This window comes from Rhipicephalus microplus, chromosome 6 (assembly GCF_043290135.1).
Source record: "Rhipicephalus microplus isolate Deutch F79 chromosome 6, USDA_Rmic, whole genome shotgun sequence".
Lineage (NCBI taxonomy): Eukaryota > Metazoa > Arthropoda > Arachnida > Ixodida > Ixodidae > Rhipicephalus > Rhipicephalus microplus.
This window is the reverse complement of record NC_134705.1, coordinates 90,653,859-90,678,881: the sequence shown is the minus strand read 5'-3', so window position 1 is coordinate 90,678,881 and position 25,023 is coordinate 90,653,859. Positions and strand designations below refer to the sequence as shown.

The 25,023-nt window shown below is 45.4% G+C and overlaps 1 protein-coding gene across 4 annotated transcripts in view; it reads right to left on the bottom strand.

Annotated features, from left to right (window-relative positions):
- The window catches only part of LOC119167487 (helicase MOV-10), a 172,302-nt gene that overhangs the window by 140,503 nt on the left and 6,776 nt on the right, over positions 1 to 25,023 (bottom strand). For 2 of the 4 annotated variants that reach the window (XM_037418970.2, XM_037418968.2), the window contains exon 2: positions 5,797 to 6,031. In XM_037418970.2, the coding sequence (XP_037274867.1) occupies positions 5,797 to 6,031 (235 nt within the window). Of the gene's footprint in view, positions 1 to 5,796; positions 6,032 to 7,462; positions 7,496 to 25,023 lie in introns of all 4 variants that reach the window. The other 2 variants (XM_037418972.2, XM_037418971.2) reach the window with 2 other exon arrangements.

Sequence of the window (25,023 nt, the reverse complement as noted above, 5' to 3'; positions counted from 1 at the left end):
TTGTATTAGGCAGGTTTCACTGGTGGTAATATACTTGTAATGTCACCTAGAGTCATTAGAAACTCAATAGTACTTGACAGCATTTTATTATCCTATTATTGCCAAGGTTTCCAATAAATTAATACAATGTTAACTATATAGTACATAGGCCTCTAGCATTTAACCTCCATTTAAATGTGAAATGCGACTACCACAGCCAGTATCGAACCCGAAACCTTCAGGCCAGCAGACGAGCCCCATATAAAGACTGTACCACCAAGGCAGACAGAAAACTGTCACAGTTAATAATCGTAAAGAATGCTTCTTGAAAAAGCCTACACCACACATACCCTTTATCTTCTAGTTCTATCAAATGAACGTGTCGGCAACAAATGAACAAAGAAAACGTTTATTTATTGAAAAGTCGCACAACATGCAGTTTCATTTTGAATTGCTAGACGACACTTTATAAACAAAAAAATCAAAGGTAGCTCTTTTACACTTGCTACTGGCTAGAAACTATTAGAATGTTATGCAATATGGCACCCTCATTCACAATATATTCATGCAGAACATTCCCCATATGAGAACAGAGATGATATAAGCATTCCATTTCATTCAAATCTTAATGCCCCAACACATGCACTTGAATATAAAACATGAGCACGTAAAACATAACAACAGCTCTCATAACCAACACAATTTAGCACAGATATATTGCAGAGGTGCATTTTGAGCGACATCCCATCTTCTTCACATGTGTTCTGTCTGTTTGTGTCCACGGATGTGTGTGTGCACGTTGGCTACTCCTCAATATCTCAATAGCTGCACAGGTTCAGATTTACCTTTGGAGGCGCGCACTTTGGCAACAGAAATCGCAAACTTTGCAGTGCTTTGCCATGGTTTGCAAAGTGAGTTTTGAAAAAAGCTTTAAGGTAATCTATGTATACGGAATGAACAAGGCTCGCCTGTAGTACTCTTTCGCAGAACTACAATCGTAGTTTGCTTGGTATCTCTGTGTTCTTACCACCTGTGAAATCTCGCACTTCACTCCAAACTCTGCCGCTCTGTCTTGACATATATAAAATATTTTGTGGAATTCTGTCTCTGCGTTAGTTCCCATCTCTTCCAGCTTAGTGAACATCAAGTCAACCTGCTTCAAGACAACACTCAGGTTCATATATGGGCTCTGCAGATACACCGACAAGTGGTCTGTGAGAACTAGGAATGTCTCACTAACAGCAAGGCATATAAGAAAGTTGTTTGAACAGATTCCCTTATGGTAGCAATGAGCAGTGGTCGCTGTTGCTTTGTCACGCACCCTTCAACTCTTCAAGTGAATGAACTTTCTCAAAAAGCGCTTTTCCAAACAATTAAACTGAATCATGATGTTTCACCCACCTTGTTTCACAATATAAGCGTAGTCAGCTTATTGACTTGAATGTGAACATTCGACTTATGTCTGTCTGGTTGAGTAGGTAAACTAGAAAGCGATCATAACTCCAACCAAAACGTATGTGAAAATGCATAAACCCAACGTTTCGGAACTGACTTAGTTCCTTCCACGGCAAAATAGGGTGTTATTAACCACCCCGTGAGTGCCTTCACGACGCCGCTGCAACGTAGCCACAGTTTCCTCTGAGGAAGGTTCGGTTGGAGTTGAAATCGTTTTCCAGTCAGCAGAATGACATTATAGACGTTTCTAGGTGTTTTTCCAAGACTGCTGTGCTTCTGGGTGATACCTGAAAGGAAGTGAAAGAAAACGGGTTCGAACAGCGCGAGACGGCGCCACTGTGGCAGATCTCATGCAGTCAACCTCTCGACTCGGCTACTGTCACCTACGTGAGGTCGTCGCAAAGCACCGACAGTTCGGAAGCGTGGGAAGGCATTGCTGTGGCCGTTCTCAGGAAACGAGCACCTGGACAGCCATGTTCGAGAAAGTTTCGGAACACTGTAGCAGAACGCAGCCTTGGACCACTGCTGACATTCGTGTCAGCGGCCATCTCCCCGGAGGAGCTCATCTTTTTTCTCCACTGAACGCTACCTCCTTGCCCTGCGGTGTCTTCAAGGCATGGGCCAGGTGCGTCACTGTCTAGTGCGCTCGTGCTACCATTGGACCTTTTGCCCGTGTTTCTCACCAGCCGAGTGGTCTAATATCTGCACCCTTTCTGGTGGGTGGACCACAGAGACTTTGTCACCTGATTTGTGGCAAGAGTGGTCCCCGTCTTCTTCGGAGCTCCGTGTAAGGAGACGACGGGCTATTGAAAGCCGAAGCATTTTGTAAACAAGAGCTGAATCTCAGCTGAATCTCAGCTGAATCTCTGCTGAATCTCTGTACAGTTTCATAATTCTCATCATATAAATAAACCGTCGTTCTCTCTCCTAAGAATGCGTCTTTTCACTGGCAAGCATCAGCTATGCGGACGATGGCAGGAAGCCAGCTACCATAAAGAAACCCGCCGTACCTGCCATTGACTTCGAGCCCCTTACAACTAGTTGGCAGCAGTGATATGAATCTCGCGACATGATGCTGTGTTGTGGTGAGTGCTTGGTCTTTGCTTTTACTTTCCAGGCTTCATTTTGTGAGTGTGAGTTGATTAGAAGCCGGATTGTGTGCGAGTTAGAGAGATCACCTACTTTTGAGAACTGAGTTAGTCAGAAGGATCCTCTACATTTGTGTAAGATGCAGGACCAAAGTAAACCAGTAATTATGGAGGTGAAGATACTACTGACAAATGAACTTTTGTACATGTGCGAAAACTTGGGTATTGAAGTAGAGGAGGGAATATGCAGAACACAGAGTGTGAGGCTGACTTTGCAAAAAGCCAGTGAGGAGGAGTTTGAATCCACGTTAAATGTCTTGAAAAGGTTCTTGGAACAAGAACAAGAAAGAGAAGAAAAGGACAGAAGAGGATGAGAGGAAGAAATTGAACTATTAGAACGTAAAGTTGAGGCAATGCGACCGAAGATTCAGCCATCCGTGCACAGCACAAAAAGTACGATGAACAAATGAGCGTAGTTCAGTTAAGAGCCGCAGAGAAGGCTTGAACGTGTGGTTCTAGTTCTAATACTTTAACATACCATTATTTAGAGACAATAGCACTATTGTACATTTTAAAAACTTGGAAAGAGCTGGTGCAATTGAAATAAATGCTTATTGCTTCTCAAGTAAAAGCTTTTGGAGTGACTAAAGAGCAATTCGTGAACTGATACATTCATGCTAACCCTCCGAGATGCTTAGCTTGAGAGTGGAAGGTCCGAGCAAGAGGTACAAGAACACAAAGTTAAGTACAGTAGTGCAGCTAGAGCACATAACATTGTTTTGTGCATATATTGCTTTTCCCATAATCTCAGGAGCAAGAAAATTTGAAGTGAGCATATTCTTTTCTGCCTCAGAATGGCTGTAGAAGCCTTCTAGAAAGGTAAATTTGGATGGAACCAGGATTAACGCCCCTTTGAAACAACATTGCAAACAATTTTCACTGTGTATCCGAAGTGCCTATTTTATTCTGTTCTCATACAAAAGAATGCATATTGGTCACAAAGCATCAATCTAAGGCTAACAGAGCATTATTATAATGCCACCAAAGCTATTTCAAGCAATTTGAGTATACATTGACTGAATTGTAGCAAAGTCCCTGCTTTGACAAAAACTACCATTCTGTATAAGGCTTAAAATAAGTTTAACAGGGAGATTATAGAAGTTTCAGATTGCAAAAAAAATTTAAAAAGTGAGAATAGGCCAATAATATTGCTATTAGAAAGAGACTTCTTAAATTTATGACTTTGCATTGAAAAAAAATTGTTTGATTATGCTATGCACATGAGTTATAGTTAATTAACAAATAAATACAAATGTTTTATTAGTTCTGTTAGTTTCATTTGTCCTACATATATATCTGAGAGAACTGAATTCCACCTAAGGTTGCCATTTGACAGAAGGCCTTTCCCATATTTCTTATATGGGTCACTTCTGAAAGGAATTTGATGTGAAGTTTTGAGAAATATAGCAATACTGATCTCCAAAATCACTGCAATCTAGACTCAGACTCTGAAACATAGTTTTTGTTTCACAATTACGTTTGAATGCGTGATGGGTGTATAGGGTTCTAAATGAAAAGAAAAAAAAATAAATGCTTCAGACCAATTAATTCTGAGTTATTCATGAATATTCTAATGAAAAAGGAGGTTTATCCCCTTTCCAAGGGTTTTATCAGTAAACCCTGAATCCGTCTGTCCATCTGTCTGTAACTCACATTAGCGCCACCTGCTGAGTCATCTATAAACTAGGCAGTCACAAACCAGTCACAGTAAAAGGACAAACCCACAGCATTAGGGGGTTCACCTCTAAACAAATTATGGGATGAAGACATTCGTGTACAGGCCAGGCTGCTAGTGAAAGGCACGCAGGCTGGGTGTTTGATGCCCCTGCTCAAAGATGATAAACGTCTCAAGAAAGTGCAGACCTATCTCATGATAGGCACTGGCTTATAAAGCACAGCTACGAAAACAGCGAAGATCAGCACGGGCAAAATTTGCCTAGCCCTGTCTGAACATTGTGTGCTATGCAATCCCACTGAGCTACACACAAGCTCTCATCCTATACCAATGATGATATACAACAAGCACTTGCAAACAACAGGTAAGCTGATAAACAAGAGAGGGTTAAGCATTATTCAGTGGAATTTCCTAGCAGACAATGGGCACTAGACCACACTCACAGGTGCAATGGCCCCTTCACAGTTTTCTCCATTGCCATGCTAACACTACAGATAAAACAACACTAATTAATATACATCATAACAAGCCTCCAAGACAACCTACGCACTCTTTCACCATCAGCGTCTAGTATACACAAGCCCCTTAGCAGGCCCTTTGTCTTTTCAGGACACCGATGTATTCAAGCTAATACACTACTTCGACAAAGTATGCCTAGCATATCCGCTCACCATTACAATGTTACAAACAATTTGTGGCACCACCATACCAAACTGATTCGCAAGCACTGTACCCCGTTTTTAAAGCAACACTAAAGTCAAATAACAATTTACGTCAGGGTGAAAGCTCAATGTATGACAGCATCTAAAACGACAATATTATCAACAGCAGTGCCTTATTTACCGAGAAATTAAGCTAAATGCATGAGAACCCATGCGCTACGTACAAGACGTTTGCAAAATGATCCTCATGACGTGAGAAGTACCGCTTACAATTGATCACCAGTAATCGAACTAGCTCCACTAAATAATCTACCGTGCATCGAGAGACGTAATAACATGCTGCTTGTTCCTTTCCGTTTGATTCATGGAAATAACAACCGCCGGATGTTACTATGGGGAATGATGTGAGTGGTTCAAAAGTTCAATTTTCCCCTTGTTAAGCTGGACAGGCTGTGCCATCCAGCAGGGCCGAGATTAACCAAGCGCATCTGCCATCTCGGAGGACATGGCAGGAAATTCTTCAATGGCCGTTATTGTAGCTGTGGCTCCCGCTACTGTCGTTCTGCTGCTACTAGTGTCGGCGGCTGCGCGGTAAAGCCGGGCAACTTTGTTCACGGCAACAGTGACGTGAGACGTTCCACTTGAGGCGGGTAAATTGAAGAGCGTTACCCGGTTGGGGACAACTAAAACGTGATTTTATTTTAAATTGGGCATTTCCTTGGCACAAAAGTAACACTATGAGGTTTCAGGACCACTTTTTCACCAATCAACGTCGACTTGATAGTTGCCTTTAGTGGCCCTTTAAGCATGTGTGGTCTAAAATGCAAAGTACTGCACAAAGGTTTTAAGCAAGAAAAAAAAAATCCAACCAAATTACCTGAGCACGTCCATCACACACACCTGCCTCATCTTCCAGAACAAACATTTGGGACGGGTGAAGAAATATGCAAGCCTGCAAGAACACCCTGGACGGAGAGTCTGCATCCACACTTACAAGCAATGTCAGCTTTAACAGCTGGTTTGGCAACAGTTGAAAGGCAATTGCTGGTATACAGTCTGGAATTTCTTGGCATGATACTGTGACATTTCTTTTGTCTCTCGTAAGAAAGTCCCTGCAAATACAAAAAAGTAAATTTTATGTGCCAGAACCACGAAATATTATGAGGAACGCCACCGTGGTGCAATTTTGGGTAACCTTAAGCGTCTGGATTTCTGAATTGTATAATAAAATTTAAAAAGCTGGGGCCAGATGCAAATGCATCCATACAGTCAATTTTATTGTACCGTTACACATAAAAGTCTGGTGACCATAGCCTGCTTACTAGGAATCAATATTTGGATGAACGGGGACAGTTGCGCATTCACAAGCATGCGCTTCAAGATGACACACCTTAAGAGCAGTTAAGAAACGATCAGAGACACACATTAGAGCACTGCACAGGCTCAGGCCTGCTCAAAAACCTGGGTCGGGCTGGGTAAAGTCATTTTCACAACGGGCCCGAGCAGGACTCAAACCTGACGAACCGGGCTTAGGGCTGCGTGGGGGTTTGAAGTGGCAGGCTCGAGTCAGGCTGGGCTACGACTTTGCACAGCTCTTTAATATTGTTCCAGATACGCTGTGCATACCTATTGCATACATATTGTATCTCAATAAAACGTCTTTTTATGTGGGCCAAGGATTTGGAGAAGTTTTCTGAGAGATAAGTACTGAACTTCTTTGGCTTCTAGCATACAGGACTACTTGATAGAATGGTTTCTTCCTGATGCATGCAATTTCCTGGAACATGCAACGAAACGGTAATAAATGCAAGGTAATGTGAGTTTCTTGTAACTCTAGTTCTACTGATGTTCCTGAATATCTAATTAATGACAGTGGTTTAGAAAGTTCTTCATACTACAAGTATCTTGGCGTGAAATTCACCTCTAACCTCTTAGGGCACACTCATGACACCTATGTAACTAACGATGATAATCGCACTCTTGGCTACCTAGAAACACACTTTTCAATGATACCTTCCCACATGAAACTCATTTTATATAAAACCCTTGCTCATCCGAAGCTTGAGTATGCAAGCGCTGTATGGCACCCCAGCACTAGCACACCTTGGAATTCGTCTAAAATCGTAGTGCACATCTCATCCTCTCATACTATGCATGCACATCTAGTGTATCATTTATGAAAACAGTTTTGCGCTTTTCACTTCTTTGTTCATGGCAGGATAGTATCTAGTCTTGTTCTTTTTCATAAGACTTTCCACAATCTGCAACTTAAGCAGGACCTTCTAGTAAAACCACGCTACATATCAAATAGATGTGACCATCCTCGTAAAGTACACATTCCTTTTTCACATACTCAATTCTTTCACGATTCCATTATTTTCATCATCTCTAATGAATTAAACCACCTTACCTCCTCTAATGAACAATTGACCAATGTCACAGCTTCTAAGACAAAGCTGAATGCGATGTTTACTGTTGGCAGTTTTTCTTTTTTTATTTTTGCTGTTTTTTTTATTATTATAACTGTGTATACTTCTACTCACTCTTTTCTGCAATGCTTTCAGGCTCTAAAGGTACTGCAATAAATAAATAAATTAGTTAATTAATAGGCACTTATATAGTCAAGCTCTCACTATACATTGCCTTATTAATTGCATTAGCTACATATCTTATACAACCAGTATATTATTTTGTAATGACAGTGATAAATGTATAAATGTAACATAATAAACTAATACAACCTCATATTTATAACTTATTATAGGAAGAGCAAACACAGAGCTCCAAAGCAGGGCAACGTTTTTTAATGTTTCCACAGTAAAGTAAAATGGAATGTCTGTGAAGAATCTCATTACAAAAAGTAAACACAAAGACACATTCTTCTTCCCTGTCTCCCCCGGGTCCGAGTGGTCATGTGACGAGATTTGGACATGCACAGCCTTTTAAATCCAGAGCCCTTCCCAGAATTTTTTTTTTTTTTTTGGGGGGGGGGGGGAGGGGGTGGCACCTCCATTATTTTGGACAGGGCACCCCCTTAAAGTTGTCATTTTCCGCTCTCTATGCCATGATGAAATATAATTTCGGGGGTGAGGCACAGGCCCAGTGTGCCATCCCTTGGCTACATCATACAGCTGCAACTGCGTCTGAATGTGCAGCAATAGCATAGGTCATTAAGCAGGGTATACATAAGTTTAAGGATATATCTGGCTTGAAAAAAGACTGGCGATTCAGGCAAAATGTCACACGCAGTCATAAAACTAGCCTACTGCATTATGATAGACGAACGACAAAGTTCCAGCCATTTTCCCACAACAGAAGTTATTATCACATGCATGTGGAGTTGTTAGTGGAGGTAGCACGTTATAAGAGATGGGTTTACAGCACACTTTGGCTTCGTACACAGTGATCTTCAGCCATAGTCACATCTGAACGAAGCCCCCTATAATAAAAACTGCGGCCTTCACGCAGCTCTTATGCAAAATAATTACTGGATTTATACCTCCATCAAGAAAATGAAAAAGCAGTGATGAATGAGACTCGTTTACTGACATTTTTTATATTTTCCATAATTTGGCATTTCATTATTTTGGGTGTGTTCCCCTGTACGGTGAAGACACAAATAACGAGCCTTAACTGTAGTTTCTTTTGATTCATTAATATGTGGGGTTTAGTGCCCCAAAACCACCATATGATCATGAGAGACGCCGTAACGGAGGGCTCAGGAAATTTCGATCACCTGGGGTTCTTCAACGTGCACCCAAATCTGAGCACACGGGCATACAGCATTTTCGCCTCAATAGAAAATGCAGCCGCCCTAGCCGGGATTTGATCCCGCAGCCTACTGTAGTTTCTTTTGACCGTTCGGCTGTTTATAGCATATATTTAGAAAAGTACATGCAGTACAATGGTTATAACATTTATCAGAGGAAAGAGTCAGAGGGGCACCAAACTACAAACTGTTTATTGCTGGCAAAGACTGTAAATCAAGAAAACTTCTACGCATGCGCAGTGACGTGAAACTGTGACATCAGCATGTCAATACGTAACCTGTCCATTAAAAAAAAGGACCTCTCAAATCGATACGATACAAATCATGTGCCAGTGACACAGGCAGACGCATTCCTCGGAATACAAAACCATTTGGTCTCTGCTCTTGCCAACAATCTTAATTTGCTCAAAACGTGGTGTAAATGAGCATGCATTAACATGCACTGGAAGATGCACACTATAACTTTTACCAATACCACTGACGTGCTCCCTGAAGCGATCATTACATCCCATTTGTCCCATGTATATGACTTCCCACAGCTCATGGGAATTTGGCAGACAGCATCTTCGGCACAACGCCTAAAGGGTTTTACGAGCCTCTTTGGGCTACCTGACTGCTTAGCATGAGACATTTGTTGGCACAGCCGTGCCAGTTTATTTGGAGCAGAAAACACAACAGGAATTCCACCCCTGGTGGCCACCTTTTTCCAGTTATGGATCACTTTGTGCACGTACGGCAGCCATTCTGGTTTTGCACACTCCTGCTGTCTAAAGTGCCCTTCCAGAGCACCGATTTTCAGTTTCCAAAGCAAAGGCTCAGCACCGCCAACCAAGACCATTCGAGGGAAGCTAACCTTCTCAAGTTTGCCAATCTGAGTGCAAAGGCTAGTCTACATCATGTGCAAACACAACCTTCCCAATGCAGATTGAAATAAATGCACAGCGATGCATGCTTAACCCTTTAATGCCTGAATTATGGAACTGCCAAGCAAATAGAAATTGTTCTAATTTTCCAGCTCTAAAATATCAACATTTAAGTGATGCCGTAGCTACACAAAATGCAATTTTAATGCATACTTTTGCATAGGTCAGAATTCTTCATATGCCACAGAAGCGAGGACCTTGCAACAAAAAACGCACTTCCGAATTGCATAACATGTTGTGTGCCACCTCTCGAGTGCACACATACCAAATTAACAAAATTATTGAAGATAGAACTTGGGTCACCAAGGCAAGAAAAAACGAATAAGTGAGAGCTGTTGCATGGGCCGAGTGCTTTCTGCCACCAGCTCCAAAACAATTGTTTCTAGCTTAAAATATTTTAGACAAGATAGCACTAAATTTTTCATGCTGAAAGCCACATGCCCCGCAAGTACTTGACAGCCATCATTAAAGGCGGAACGCATTTTGTGACTAACTTGCTCAAAGTTTTTCGATATGTCACGAATTCGAGATGCGATTTGAAAAAGCAGTTTCGTTCATCTGTAGCCTGGGGCAGTGAAATTTTTTGCTGTTATATATATATATATATATATATATATTATGAAGTCTTGGTTTGGAAGACCTTTGTTGGGCCCGAAGAACCGGCAGCCGAAAGCTGAGATGAACGGACCAAGATGATGATGCTACGTGACAACGATGAGGATGCATGAGCAACACATGATAATGATGATAATGTACAGATGAAGAGGATTGGTATACTAAATGCCCACACTAATTCCCCCCACGTGAAAGCAGCCAGCCTGGCCGCGGCAAGTCAAGGGGACAAAGAACGTCGCATGAAGGGCTTCATACGGGAGACATGGACGACCTCAGTAGTTCGATAACGGCGATCAGCTGGGGCTACAAGTGGCGTAACACGATAATTCACTGGTGAAGTTTCTTCAAGAACTGTGTACGGCCCGATAAACCGTGGCTGGAATTTGTCGCACAAACCAGGTGTGCGAATAGGCGTCAAAAGAAGCACTTTGTCTCCAGGTTGAAAGGATACAGCACGATGGGATTCATCATAAACCAGCTTTCTGTCTTGCTGTCGGGCTTCAGTGTTTATACGAGCACGTTGGCGGCTCTCTGCGAGCCGTAAAACGTATTCCTCTGAAGAGTATGGAGATGAATCCACATGGCAGGTAAAGAAAGGGACGTCCAGGAGAGAAGTAGGGGAGCGTCCATAAACTAGGTAAAATGGTGAGTAGCCGGTTGTCCGCTGAATAGCCGTATTGTAGGCGAAAGTGACGAATGGTAGGACTACATCCCAGTTCTTGTGGTCTGGTTGAATGTAGGCGGCGATCATGTCAGAAAGAGTGCGGTGGAATCGCTCAGTGAGGCCGTTAGTTTGTGGATGATAACTAGAGGCAGTCTTGTGAGTTGTGCCAGAAGCGCGAAGAAGTTCGTTCACTAGTTGTGAAAGGAAGGCCCTTCCACGATCACTGAGCAATACACGTGGAGCACCATGACGCAGTATAATGGCTCGGAGGATGAAATCTGCAATTTCAGAAGCTGAACCAGTAGTGACGGATGCCGTCTCGGCGTAGCGCGTCAAATGGTCAACGGCTGTTACTATCCATCGGTTTCCAGCAGCACTGACTGGAAGGGGGCCATAGAGATCGATGCCTACAACTTCGAATGGTGCCGCGGGGCACTACTGTCGCCTGCATTGCCGATCTGGAGCCTGTGTGCGTCGTGCCTCTTGGCCCTGCCTCCTCTAAAGGCCATCCCGGAGATCATGCTGCTTCCTCGGCCTTTACAGCAGCCATCAACAAGGACTTGACAGACTCGCAGAAGCAGCAGCTGCTTGATTTGTTGCAAAAGCATGCAAACTCTTTTGACGTTCATTCATCCAGCCTGGGTCAGACAACTGCTACAGCACATCGTATTCAGACCGACGGAACATCCATTGTGCATCGTCGTCCGTACCGCGTCTCCCTAGCCGAACGAAAAATCATTGAGGAAAAGGTAGACGATATGCTGCAACGGGAGATAATCCGACCCTCAACCAGTTTTTGGTCGTCTCCAGTGGTTCTGGTGCGTAAAAAAGACGGTTCCGTACGATTTTGCGTTGATTACCCAGCACCTCCACAATGTATGAAGTCTTGGTTTGGAAGACCTTTATTAGGCCCAAAGAACCGGCAGCCGACAGCTGAGATGAACGGACCAAGATGATGATGCTACGTGACAACGATGAGGATGCATGAACAACACATGATAATGATAATGTACAGATGAAGAGGATTGGTATACTAAATGCCCACAATATATATATATATATATATATATATATATATATATATATATATATATATATATATATATATATATATATATATATATATATTACGACATCTGGGTTGAGGCAGCGTTTATTCAGCGCGAGGGCTCAGCAACAAACGGGCAGTCTCAGACCGAGCGTGCACACACACGAGGATGATTGTGGAGACACCACCCAGTGAAGATGAGGACAGAGACCCAGGCGGATGATGATGATTATGATAATGCATATATAAAAAGAAGCGCATGACGAATTCCCGCACTAATTCCCCCCCACATCGAAACGGCCAACCTGGCCGTAGAAAGTCAATGTGACAGAGAACGTCACCTGAAAGGTTTCATGCGAGACACGTGCACGATCTCTGTGGTGCGGTGACGGCGGTCTGTTGGGACGACAAGTGGGGTCACACGATAATTAACAGGCAAAGTCTGCTTGACAACTATGTAAGGCCCAATGAAGTGTGGCTGAAACTTGTCACACAGACCAGGTGTACGAATAGATGTGAATAGGAGCACCTCGTCACCAGGTCAGAAGGATACAAGGCGATGGGATGCGTCATAAATGACTTTTCGATCTTGACACCGGACTAGTCTTGAAACTTATTCCTCGCGGGTAGATGGAGACGAGTTGACGTCAGTGTTGAAAAAGGAAACGTCGAGGAAGAAAGTAGGGGAACGTCTATAAACGAGGTAGAACGGCGAATATCCAATGGTGCGCTGAACGTTATAGGCAAAGGTGAGGAATGGCAGAAGAGTATCCCAGTTTTTGTGGTCTGGACTGATGTGGATGGCTATCCTATCAGCAAGAGTACGGCGAAACCTCTCGGTGAGACCTTGGGTACAGATCCTTGCGAGTGATCTTGTTGAGCGCCCTGTAATCGACGTGAAAGTGCACGGAGCCATCCTTCTTGTGAACCAGAACCACAGGCGACGACCAAGGGCTAGATGAAGGGCGAATTACCTCTCGTTTGAGCATGTAAGATATGTTTTCTTCGATGATTTTTCTCTCAGCAGGAGACACGCGGTAGGGCCGGCGGCGTACAACAGATGCTCCGACTGTGTGGATTCGATGTGTTATAGTAGCAGTGCGGCCCAACGTCGAGGTGTAAATGTCGAAGGAACTTGCGTGTTTCTTTAACAAAGCAAGTAGCTCTTGCATCTGTGAAGGTGTCAAGTCGTCGCTAATGGCTGCAGTAAAGGCGGAAGAAGCAGGCTCACTGCTAAGGCTGTCCTTGGAGGAGACAGCATGAAGTGGCACGGCGCACGCAGGCTCGGGATTCGTCACTCAGGCCACCGGGTTGTTCTGGGGAAGTAGATTTTTTTCGGATGTTGCATTCACTGAGGTGACAAGTGCGGAACCATTAAGAAACCTAACTACACCGAAAGCGAGAATGATGCCTTTACCGACGCAACTAAATGATAGTGAGACCAAGACGTCGCCATGGTCGATATCCTTGGAGGTAATAGCTACAATCCGCTTTTGACCTGGTGGTAATTCGGTTTCTTCCGCAGCTGTCAAACGAAGTGGCCTCTGGGGATCGTCGTTGAGCATGCAGTCCGTGTCGATGAGGTGGACGACGCGTTGGCCATAGCAAACAGCCGTGGAGGCAGAAGAAAGAAAATCCCACCCTAAAACTAATTGGTGAGAGCAGTCAGTCAGGACGGCGAACTGAATGTGGTGTCGGATACCATCAATAAAAACGCGGGCTGTACAGAAAGCAGAAGGGCGAATAGTATACCCCTGCGCAGCAACCAACGTGGGTCCATCGTAAGGGGTCATCACTTTTTTGAGATGTTGGCCTAAATCTACGCGCATAACAGAAAATGCCGCACCCGTGTCCACCAGAGCATCCGCGTACACTCCTTCCACTACCACCGAAATCATGCTGCACGGGCCTGATAGAGGAATATCAGTCCTAATTCGGTATGCAGTTTTTCCCCCAGAAACTGCACCACTTAGTTTTCCGAATGACTGTTAGTGACGAATGAGGCAGGCCAAAGTGGGGAGGAGGAGCGGCGAAAGGGTGATGATGAACGGCGTCTGGAGTTCCGGCTGTTCCGAGATGCACTCCATGCGGGCGGTGAGGGAGACCGGTGTAGAGGTGATGAATGGCGTTGAGCTTGATAGTACATACCTCGTTCACGCATGTCGTAACCGCGGCATTCGTCTTGCTGGCGCTTGCGGCAGAAACGAGAAATGTGGCCGCGATGCCCACAGTAATAGCAGACAGGGCGGCACGAGCGCCAGGGTGGGGAGTAGAAGGCGTTAGGGGCACTTGGAGATAGCGCGCTCAGGTGGGCCGAAGAAGGGTAAGGTGGCATCGAAGAGTAGTTGACCGGGGGAGCGGCAGCAACCGACGCGTAGGATGATTGCGGCAATAATGTCACCTGTACGTTGCTCGGAGGCGCGGCAGCAACTTGAGCGTAGGTTGATATGGTGCGAGAAACAGGTGGTTGTACGAGATCAGGGCCGATCATGCATGTAAGTTCATCCCTGATTAGGTCATGCAAAGGAACTCCCGAAGACTGTGTTGAACGCGGTGAAGAATGTGTGAAGCTCATAGGCCGCAATTCTTTTCGTGTAATGTCCCGGATGTGGTCGCGCCGGTGGCCTTGGGACGTGGAGTGGTGGTCGCCAATGTCCGTTTGGAGACGAACGGAGTCGAGTGAATCAAGGCGCTGGCAGGTCGTGACGTCAGCGATAATAGCCGGATTTTGCACAATGAGCGCATTAAAAGCAATCGGTCCAATGCCTTTCAAGATGTGGCGTACTTTGTCCGATTCTGGCATAAATGAATTGACACACCGGCACAGTGAAAGAACATCCTCAATGTAGGAAGTGTAAGATTCGCCGGGATGTTGTCGGCGAGCATCGAGGGTCCTCTTCGCGACGGCGGAACGAATGGCCGGTGTCCCAAAAACATGTCGCAGCTGATGCTGGAAGGTCGCCCAGTCGGGTAAGTCAATGACGTGGTTGAAATACGATGTCTTCGCCACACCAGTAAAGTAGAAAGAGACGTAATGGAGCTTGGCGCTATCGTCCCAGTGATTAGCAACACTCACGCGGCTGTACTCATCGAGCCAGTCTTCCACGTCTTCCCCGCGAAGATTGGCGAAGAGAGGGGGATCACGTTGGTGGCTGTGTACGTAAACAGGAGACACGGAAGACGGCGGGGGAGAGATGGAAGTAGTGATGATAGCAGCGCCGGCAGGCTCGTTCTGTGACATGCTGCCAGACAGTGATGGCAATCGGCGGCCTGAACGCAGCTCCAGGGAGTCGAGCGAAGTGGGAGAGGACCGAGGACCGAAAATCCACCTCCACCACGTATGACGTCTGGGTTGAGACAGCGTTTATTCAGCCCAAGGGCTCAGCAACCAACGGGCAGTCTAGTCTCAGACCGAGCGTGCACACACACGATGATGATTGTGGAGACACCCAGTGAAGATGAGGACAGAGACCCAGGTGGATGATGATGATTATGATAATGCATATATAAAAAGAAGCGCATGACGAATGCCCAAAATATATATGCTGATTTCAGTATTGAAATTAGTTTAATAGTAAGTTGCACAGTTTTCCTTTTGTGCCCTCGATGGCTCATTTTGCTCCACATTAACTGTCGAATGCAAATAACCGCCAAGAAAGTGCATAAAAAACATTTCAATGGACAAGAAAAGTACTAATGTGAGAATTCCTAGAGTCCTTAGGCCACACTAATTGCTTGCTTCAGGGTCCTAATAATTATACAGGCAATATCATGTTTAAAAGGAGATACTTGCACCTGTTAGAAATGCATGCGTCTTTGTGTGAACAGTGAAAGAGGATGACGACGTGGACTGAGAGACACTCGTGCAGTTTTGGCCTGTGTGGCGTTTCGCAGCCTGTGAGGCATTTGAGCGTAGCCTGTGTGGCTTGTACTTTTTTTAGAGTTAAGTAAGTCCTTCCCTTTCTACAATATCTTGGGTGCTTCAAAGACGCCGCAAGACAACACTTCAAAAGTGGAATGGAAATCCAGTCGTGAACGGATGAATGAATGCGAGTTTTACTAGTGCTCGGAACTGGTAACCCTAATCCTGGAATGGAACGTACCGACGATACAGTCAACCTGACTGGCGGTGGAGACGCGGACTCCAACTACGGAGACACCATCACGACTCGTGAGCTGCTGCAAGCGCTTCAAGAAAAGGACAAACAGATATCGACCCTTCTAGAACGACCGATTTTGGCTGGCACGGCACAGCCTCAATTAGCGCCAGCATTCCACATGATCAGTGACTTTAGCCACAACATCAGCCCCTTTTACGGCTCCAAAGATGTTCCTTCAGCATGCAAGTGGATTGAAAATGTTCGTTGAACGTCAAAGCTTCGTGCGCGGTCAGCTGCCTACACGCTGTAAAACTGCCAAGGCCCGACTGGTTCGAGCTGCCAATGACTGGTACCATTTGAGGAGCTCCCAAATCACATCGTCTGAGGATTTCGAGGTACGCTTCCATCGTACCTTTGTCCACCATGGCTACAGAGTTTACACGACAGGCTATAATCTATTTTCAACCGGAAGTGCTGCGGCGAAAGCAGGGGACGCCCAGTGTCTACAGGAACCAGAAGTCGCGCCAGTTATGACCCACAAAAGACACATAGACCCACTTTTCAAACAAGCCTCATCACATGCCGAGAACTCCGGAGATTGTAAAACACTGACATCGAAGGAGGGCGAAGATCTGTAGCCCAAGATGTCTGCCGGAACAATAGGAAAGCCAAAAGACAAGGACAAAGTCGAAGATTGTGACAAAAGAAAGCAGACGAACTCCCAACACCGTTCTGCGAGAAAAGACAGCATGGCGGAAAGAGTGACGGAAACCGCGAAAACACCGAAAACGAAGGAACGCGAAGAACCGAAACGCAAGACGTCTGCCGGAGGCGAAAGAAAGCCGGAAGATGCAGCGTTGGCAATAAAACACTATCACTCGTTCATCCCCTTATCCCTAGTTATCAAGCCAGCCCTGATGTACTCGGCTGTCACTCGTGTCTCACGTAGTTTCAGACTATAAAAAGACCATGTATCAAGGAACAAACCGTTCACTTCGTCTTGCCACTACGTTGCGTCACTTCAGTGGCGACGAGGATGAGATCAAGGCCACCAGAGTTTGACGAGGCAGCGAACAGCTGAGATGCCTGCCGGGTGCGTCTCGAGGCCTACTTTGAAGGCAATGATATCACGGACTCCTCAAAAGTCGGGCACTCTTGGTAGCCTCACTCAGTGACAGCGTGGTTCGAGTCATTCAGGGACGATGCCCGTCGATTCCCGTGAACAGCCAAACGTACGAAGACGTCTCAAAGGTGTTGGAAGAACACTACAAGCCGCAGGTGAATGAGACTGCGGCAAGTCACGAATTTTTTGTGTGGAGGCAAGGAGGCAACGAGCCGGTCAAAGATTTTGTCGCAGACTTGCGATGTCTTGCAAAAGACTGTAAATTCTGAAACTTTCTGGACAGAATGTTACGTGACCGGATATTGTGCGGCATACGGGATGATGAGGCCAGGCGGTTTCTGCTGACCCAAAGAAGCTGACTGTGCAGGAAGCTGAGCAATTCACCATGTCGTCAGAAACAGCTGACCGTAACGTCCGGTCCATGAAAGATGCAAACGGCGAGAACGACACGGGTAACGTGCACCTGATTCAAAGGCGTCGTAGCAGCGGACAAAAAAGAGGCAACGAATGCGACACAGGCGCACCGCGTCAGTTGTGCTGGAGGTGCGGCTCCAACCACTCAGAACACGAATGTCAGCATGTAGGGAATGTGTGCCACAAGTGCGGCACTAAAGGACACTTGGCTAGGATGTGCCAGCGCAGGCGCAGTGGCCGGCAAGGATTGTACGCGCTCAGAGAGCTTTCGGACGGAGAGGACAGTAAGGAGGAAATGCTTTTCGCCCTATCTGCCCAGAACAACGTTGACCAGCCAGATACACGGCCCATCGAACGGAGCCTTGTCTGGGGCAGCAGGACACTGCGGATGCTGATCGACACGGGTTCATCAGTTAGTGTGATTCCAGAAAAAGTCTTCAGGAAAAACTTTAAGTGGTGGCCAAGACTAGAAAAAACGCCACTTCGGCTATCCTGCTTCCTCGGTCCTCTTCCAGTGGTCGGCAGAGCCGTCATGAGCATCGAATACAAGACTCGAGTGAATAGTTCGGTCGTGGTAGTGGATTGTGACGGTCCACTACTGTGCGGCGGAAACACCATTCAGGCTTTCCGTGAAACGGGCGTGTCACTTTTAGAAGAAAGGGCTTTTCCGAGTGTCTACGCGCTGCAGGCGGAAGTTGACTTAAAAGAGCTGCTGGAAGAGTTCTCAGACTTATTTCAAGATCGGCTCGGCTATTACAAAGGTCTACCTGTCAAGCTGTACAAGAAAGAAGGAGCCGTGCCACGGTTTCTGAAGGCCCGCCCGGTGCCCTTCGCGCTTCACAAAGCAGTCTCAGCAGAAATCTACTGCCTCGTGCAGCAAAGTGTCCTAACTCTGGTGAGCGTTTCCGAATGGGCTGCTCCCGTCGTACCAGTGGTGAAGAAAAATGGAGACATCAGATTGTGCAGTGATTTTAAGCTCACCGTGAATCCGGCCACTCACCTGGAACAATACCCTTTGCCTAAGGTGGATGATATTTTTGCCGTGCTTTACGGGGGAGAAGTCTTCACTACACTGGATTTGAGCAATACCTATAACCAGTTCCCGCTTGATGAAGAAGCGAAGACGATGACTGTCATCAATAGGCACCAGGGCTTGTACTCGTACAACCGACTAGCCTTCGGCATCTCGTCAGCTCCCGCATTGTTCCAGTGGCGCATTGAGTCGTTATTTCGGGACTTGCCAAGAGTACGTGTATACCTAGACGACATTATAATCGCCAAGAAAGAACGGGACACTGCCACACTCCGACAAGTTTTCCAAAGACTTCGTGACAATGGCCTCCAACTGAACAAAGCCAAATGTCGGTTCCGTGAAAAAGAAGTGCAGTTTCTGGGGCACAAGATTGATGCGACCGGCTTTCACCCTCTGTGAGACAACCTCGAAGCCGTAACAGCTGCTCCAAGGCCAGCATCGGTAAGCCAACTCAAGTCGTTTCTGGGGCTCATAACCTATTACTCGAAATTTTTGCCAAATTTGGCCACGACCTTGGCTCCGCTCTATCGCTTACTGGGCAAGGGATAATGCTGGCATTGGGAAAAAGAGCATCAAAGAGCGTTTGAGGGAGCGAAGCGCGCCTTGTTAAAGGCAAATTTTCAGGTTCACTACGATCCGCAGAAAAAGTTGCGGCTGGAGTGTGATGCTTCATCAGATGGCTTAGGGGCAGTATTATTGCATCGTATTAATAGCGTGGATCACCCTATTGCTTTTTGTTTAAGAACACTGATGCCAGCAGAACGCAATTATACCCAAATAGAAAGAAGCACTGGCCTTGGTGTTTGGAATTCGCAAATTCCGCGATTTCTTGCTGGGGAACCGTTTCACGCTGGTGATAGATCATAAGCCACTCACCGCGCTTTTCCACCCCAACCAGCCTATCCCGCAGATGGCGGCAGCTCGAATTCAGCATTGGGCGGTTCTTCTATCAGCTTACCAGTACAATCTAGAATACTGCAAAGGAACCCAAAACGGTAACGCAGATGCCCTCAGTTGCTTGCCTTTGCCAGGAGACCATGAACGTGGAAGTCAAGAAGTGACAGAATACGTAGTGTATACGCAGGGTCTGGACGCAAGTGCACTTCCATCTAACCAAATCCTTACTTTGACCCAGGAGGACAGCACGCTTCGGCAAATCCGGGAGTGGATCGAGCAGGGCTGGCCATCACGTCTTACAGGGCAGCAGCAGCATCTGCAACCGTACTTCATGCGCCTACATGAACTCGTCGCGAGCCATAGCCTCGTTTACTGGGGTCATCCTGTGGTCGCGCCAGAGGCAGCCCGTCAGTGCCTACTCAACGAGCTGCACGACACATACCCACGTATTGGGGCCATGAAGAGGCTCGCTCGCACGCTGTTCTGGTACCCAGGATTAGACAAAGATATTGAAAGGTGTGTGCAAGGGTGGTCCATGCCGGCGGCACAAGTGCCATCAGCTTGACCTAAGACAGGGAATGGTGGTTTCGGGTCCACATGAATTTTGCAGGTCCTGTTAATGGGTACCTAATTTTTGTCCTAGTTGACGCGGAAACAAAGTGGAAATAAGCAATGCCGCTAAAAACAGCTACCACAGACACAACTATTCACTTGCTTAGGGAAATTCTTGCTCGTTTTGGTATCCCACAGTATGTGGTTTCTGACAACGGCCTCCAGTTTTTGAGTGCGACGATGGCAGAGTTCATGCGTGAAAATAGCATATGCCATGTCCGGATGTCACCATACCACCCTCAATCAAATGGACTAGCGGAGCGAGCAGTGCGAACAATAAAAGAGGGCCTCAAGAAAAACAAGCACAGCACATTGCAAGAAAAACTGTCTCGTCTTCTGTTCCGTTACAGATCTACGCCTCTAGAGACTGGCAAATCGCCAGCTCAACTGCTGCTGGGATTCGAGCCCCGGACAAGGTTGTTTGCCCACTTTCCAGCAGGGGCAGTGCCTGCAGAGACTGGGGCTACCCTAGAACGACCTTTGTCGGTCACAACGTCACCCCTTTCCCCGCCCAGAAAGCCTATCTGGTCCCGCCAATTTCAACAAGGGCAGAAATGGCTGCCAGGGACAGTAATAGCAACGGACGGCAAACGGATGGTGAAAGTGGAGACCCCCTGGGACCCAACGCCGGCATGTTGACCAGCTGAGGGCATGGCTGACGTCAAGCACGCCGGAAAAAAACCCATCGGCAACCGGCACAAGTCCAGCGGAAACTCAGCCAGCCCCAGACGCTCGAGAAGCCAGTCCAGCGACCAATGACTCCAGTCCAGCGACCCCTCAGCCGCCGTCTCAATGCGAGCAACCAGGGCGCCGGAAGCAGTCCCAAATCTACTCCGTCGTTGAACGCGAACACGACACCTTCCGGAACGACTGGGCTTTTAAAGAGGGAAGAGATGCAGCATTGGCAATAAACCACTATCACCCGCCCATCCCCTTATCACTAGTTAGCAAGCCAGCCCCGATGTGCTCGGCTGTCACTCGTGTCTCACGTGGTTTCAGACTATAAAAACACCCTGTATCAAGGAATAAACCGTTAATTTCGTGTTGCCACTACGTTGCATCACTTCAGAAGACAAGGACACAGCCGAAGCTAAAATCAGGAAAAAGCAGATTAACTCCTAACACAGTGCTGCGAGAAAAGACAGCGAGGCAGAGAAAGTGATTAAAACACCCGGAACAGTGAAAGAAACATCAGGAAAAGGCGGCAAAAAAGGAAAGAAAAGGGAAGATAACGAAGAAGCAGCCTGGGGACAAAAAGCAACACATAAGCTCAAGCGGGAGGAAGGCGAAGTTGCAAAATACAAAAAGCCAAAAGACCAACCAAGCCAAGACTGACGATACGGAAGACAAGCTACGGGAAGAATCGAAAAAAATAAAACAGCCGTAAAGCAAGACGGAAAGAAAGGACAATGAACAGTCCCGGATCGACCCGAAGGAAGATAGCAAGCCGAAGACAACAGAACCAGATGACACCGAAAAAAAGGGAAACGCCAGAGCAAATCCGCAGGAACATTCACCGCAGATGGGCCAAAAGCTGAACCCAGAGCTGGACCAAGCGTTTATGTCAAAGTCTAGGCAAGAAGACACCAGAATCGTGCGTGTTGTGCTTTACCCCAAGGTCAAGCCAGTCAAGATGGCCGGAAAGTGCGACATCATCTTGAAAGTTCAAACAGGAAACTTCTGTGCGCCTTGAAGAGCTTCACGCGTCAGTGAAGTTTTTGTGTTATTTTGCTTTTGTTCTCTCTTGATCTTGTTCCCATGATGTGTCATTTAGTCAGCAATTGAATAGGATGGCCAAACATTTTTATCTAGAATCAGTGAATAACATTTCTGGGACAGCCTTAACGAGGACGTTAAGTCACTTCAGGATGGCGAAGTGTTAGAAATGCACATGCTCTTGTATGAACAGTGAAAGAGGACGACGACGTGGACTGAGAGACTCTTGCAGTTTTGGCCTGTGTGGCATTTCATAGCTAGTGTGGCGTTTGAGAGTGTGTAGCCTGTGTGACGTGTGTTTTATTATGTGTTAATAAATTAATTATTTTATTATGAGGTTGAAGACAACGCACCCTTCCCATGTTAAGGAATATCTCAAGAAAATTTCATCCTGATCTGGCTATCAAAAGTAGCAAAAATATCACGCTTAAACTCAAGAAATCGCCCAAAAGTAAATCTTGAGAAAAATGCATTTTCGAAGCACAAGTCAAAGCTCATCTATAGTGGCAAAGATGTTTTTTTTTTTTTTTCAAATGATTTCATTCATTATCACTGCTTGGCGATCATGGTTATTTTGAGCCCGTGGATCAATTTAGTGAAGTGCTCATGCAAAATTCAATGGCAGACAGCCCGGGGACAATATACAGGGGACTCTAGACAATGAGCTCCATTTAGATTTTTGAAACCACATTGTGCTCTTAAAATAGATTTTAACCTACTTTTGGTGAACCGGTCTAGTGCGACGACAGCGTGGCATGGCTACCTGGACTAAGGAGGCCGCTTACCTCAGAGCTGAAGTACAAAGGGCTTGGTCCAAATAAAGCTCATTTCATTCATAACCTACTTCTCGTTTAATTACAGTCTTCAGTTTTTTGTTCTGAAAGTACAGAAACCGAACTAGTGAAAGCTAATGAAAACCAAAAAAAGTTATTTTCTAAAAAAAAACTTTTTTTTTGGCTAGCATATCCCCTGAACAGTTTCAGAATGCACAGAATCATTAAAAAAAAAATAGCGCTTTTGTACTGGCAACTAAATGCAACACACCTGATTGTTTTTTCACAGCTGGTCCAGTGTCTAAAAACTTCACAGAATTGTCAGTGTAAAGCTCATGAGTGAAAGTTAGCCCCTTAAAACTTTTTATAAAGGCACCTAAAATGAAATATACCATTTCATGATAAGACACGGGGCATATCTTAATAAAGAAATTGTCAACATACTTAAAAACAGAAAATGAATGAAATGAAGTACAAACGCATTGTAGAGTCAATTTGTCAATGCCAGACAAAAAGATGTATGTATTGCAATCGGTGCTACATTGGACCCAATACTAATGCCTTTCTTTTGTAGATAAATGCCACCATTCAAAGAAAATAAGCTGCTGTTGAGATAAATTTCTAACAAAGTCATCAAAATGGAGACTGACATTTCTGCGCTAGCAACAAGGTCAACAAAATCAGCCCTGCCACTTTCTTCAATGGATTGCTTAAATGTAAAAAAGAGTTCAGGATGTGGAACAGCATAAACAAGATCATTCACATCTATTGAAAAGAGATATCCAGTATTGGTCTTTGCTGTGAAAAAAATTCAACATCATGGCCCCCGCTCACTGATAATAGTTCAGAGGGTTCAGATCCCGACTGCATTTCCGATGGAGGTGGAAATGTTGTAGGCCCGTGTGCTCAGATTTGGGTGCACGTTAAAGAACCCCAGCTGGTTGCAATTTCCGGAGCCCTTCACTACGGCGTCTCTCATAATCATATGGTAGTTTTGGGACGTTAAACCCCACATATCAATCAATCAATAGTAGTTCGGAACAGTATATCAACCTTGTGGGTTTTAGTGCTAAAAATGCCAGCAAGCTATTTGCTTTGAACTTGGAAATCTGCTTAGAAACGCTCACTCCCAACTTCTTCATGCACGTTGCCTATGTTTTTCTTTACTTTTGTCAAGCTCACTTTTACACAATTCAAATTCTGATTAACAGCCTCCAAGGCCATTTCATTAAAGGCACATCGAGACAATATCACAAAACCATCTCATCTGTCCGAGTGCATTAGGCATAAGTCATAGTCTCAAAAAAAGACACCATACGATTTAACGCGTGCACCTGGCGTCCAGTTCCTGTTTTGGACACACATCTCTGGAGGCTGTCAACACCATGCAGTAAGTGTTGCTCACGCTGCTCCAAAAACGCTTTTTTCATGTTTTCGGCTTTCTGCCAAAGTTAACAAACATGCGTAGCAAACTCGGGCACCAACTCACCCAAGATCTTTAGCACAACTCGGTGATGAAGAGTGCACATTCAGGTTCGCTGCTCAAAGATTTCAGCTCGCACAGACTGATCACCACCAAAGCACTAGATAACATTGTCACCAACATATAACTTTAGTCCATCAGTTTTCCTTGAATTGTAGCCACAATTGTCTAGGGTTTTTTTGGGCTAATTGCATGACACGAGTGCTAAAATCCTCTTTGCATTTCATAACTTACTCACGGTGCGTACTCAACATACGAAAAGCGTCCAACCTGTCATTTGTCATCGTTGAGCGTAGCCATGTTCTGACTCATCTCATTGTACTGAAGGAGCATTCGACAGTGCAGGTGGTCACTGGCAATGCCAGAGCTACCTCAATGGTTTTTGCGGCAGCCGGGAAGAATGTCTTGGCTTAAAGCAAAAGTTCAGAATAAGTTAATTCGAAGGTGTCCCTAGTTTTGTAGTGCCACATCTCGAACCAAAATCTTCCTAAACGTGTACAATGCTACAAAATTCTTGAAGTTCATCAACGAAGACAGCAAACTTAACAAGGCTCAAGAACAAAAATTTTCTTGGATGGAGCTGGAGAAGCTTGAAGATTCTCTCATTAGTGTCAAAAAAGCAGTGAGCCAAAGAAGTAGTGAGAGAGTCTAAGTAAGGCATTTCACAAGGTGTTTCAAGAAATGTGTCCAATATTACTTAAAATCAGCGAGAGACCCTATTTGCTCGCTCTGATGACAGTTGCTTTTTCTGTAGTGGCAGGCATCTTGAGAGGCTTGAATACATCATTAGGAACAAAAAGTAGGAAAGTAAAAGTAATTAACATTGTAATTAATGGAGTTAGGTCATTAAGTCAAATGAGAGAATTAAAGAGTTTCATGCAAGAGCAGCGATGGCATAGTGGTTAGAGCATCCGCCTCGCATGCAAAAAGTCCG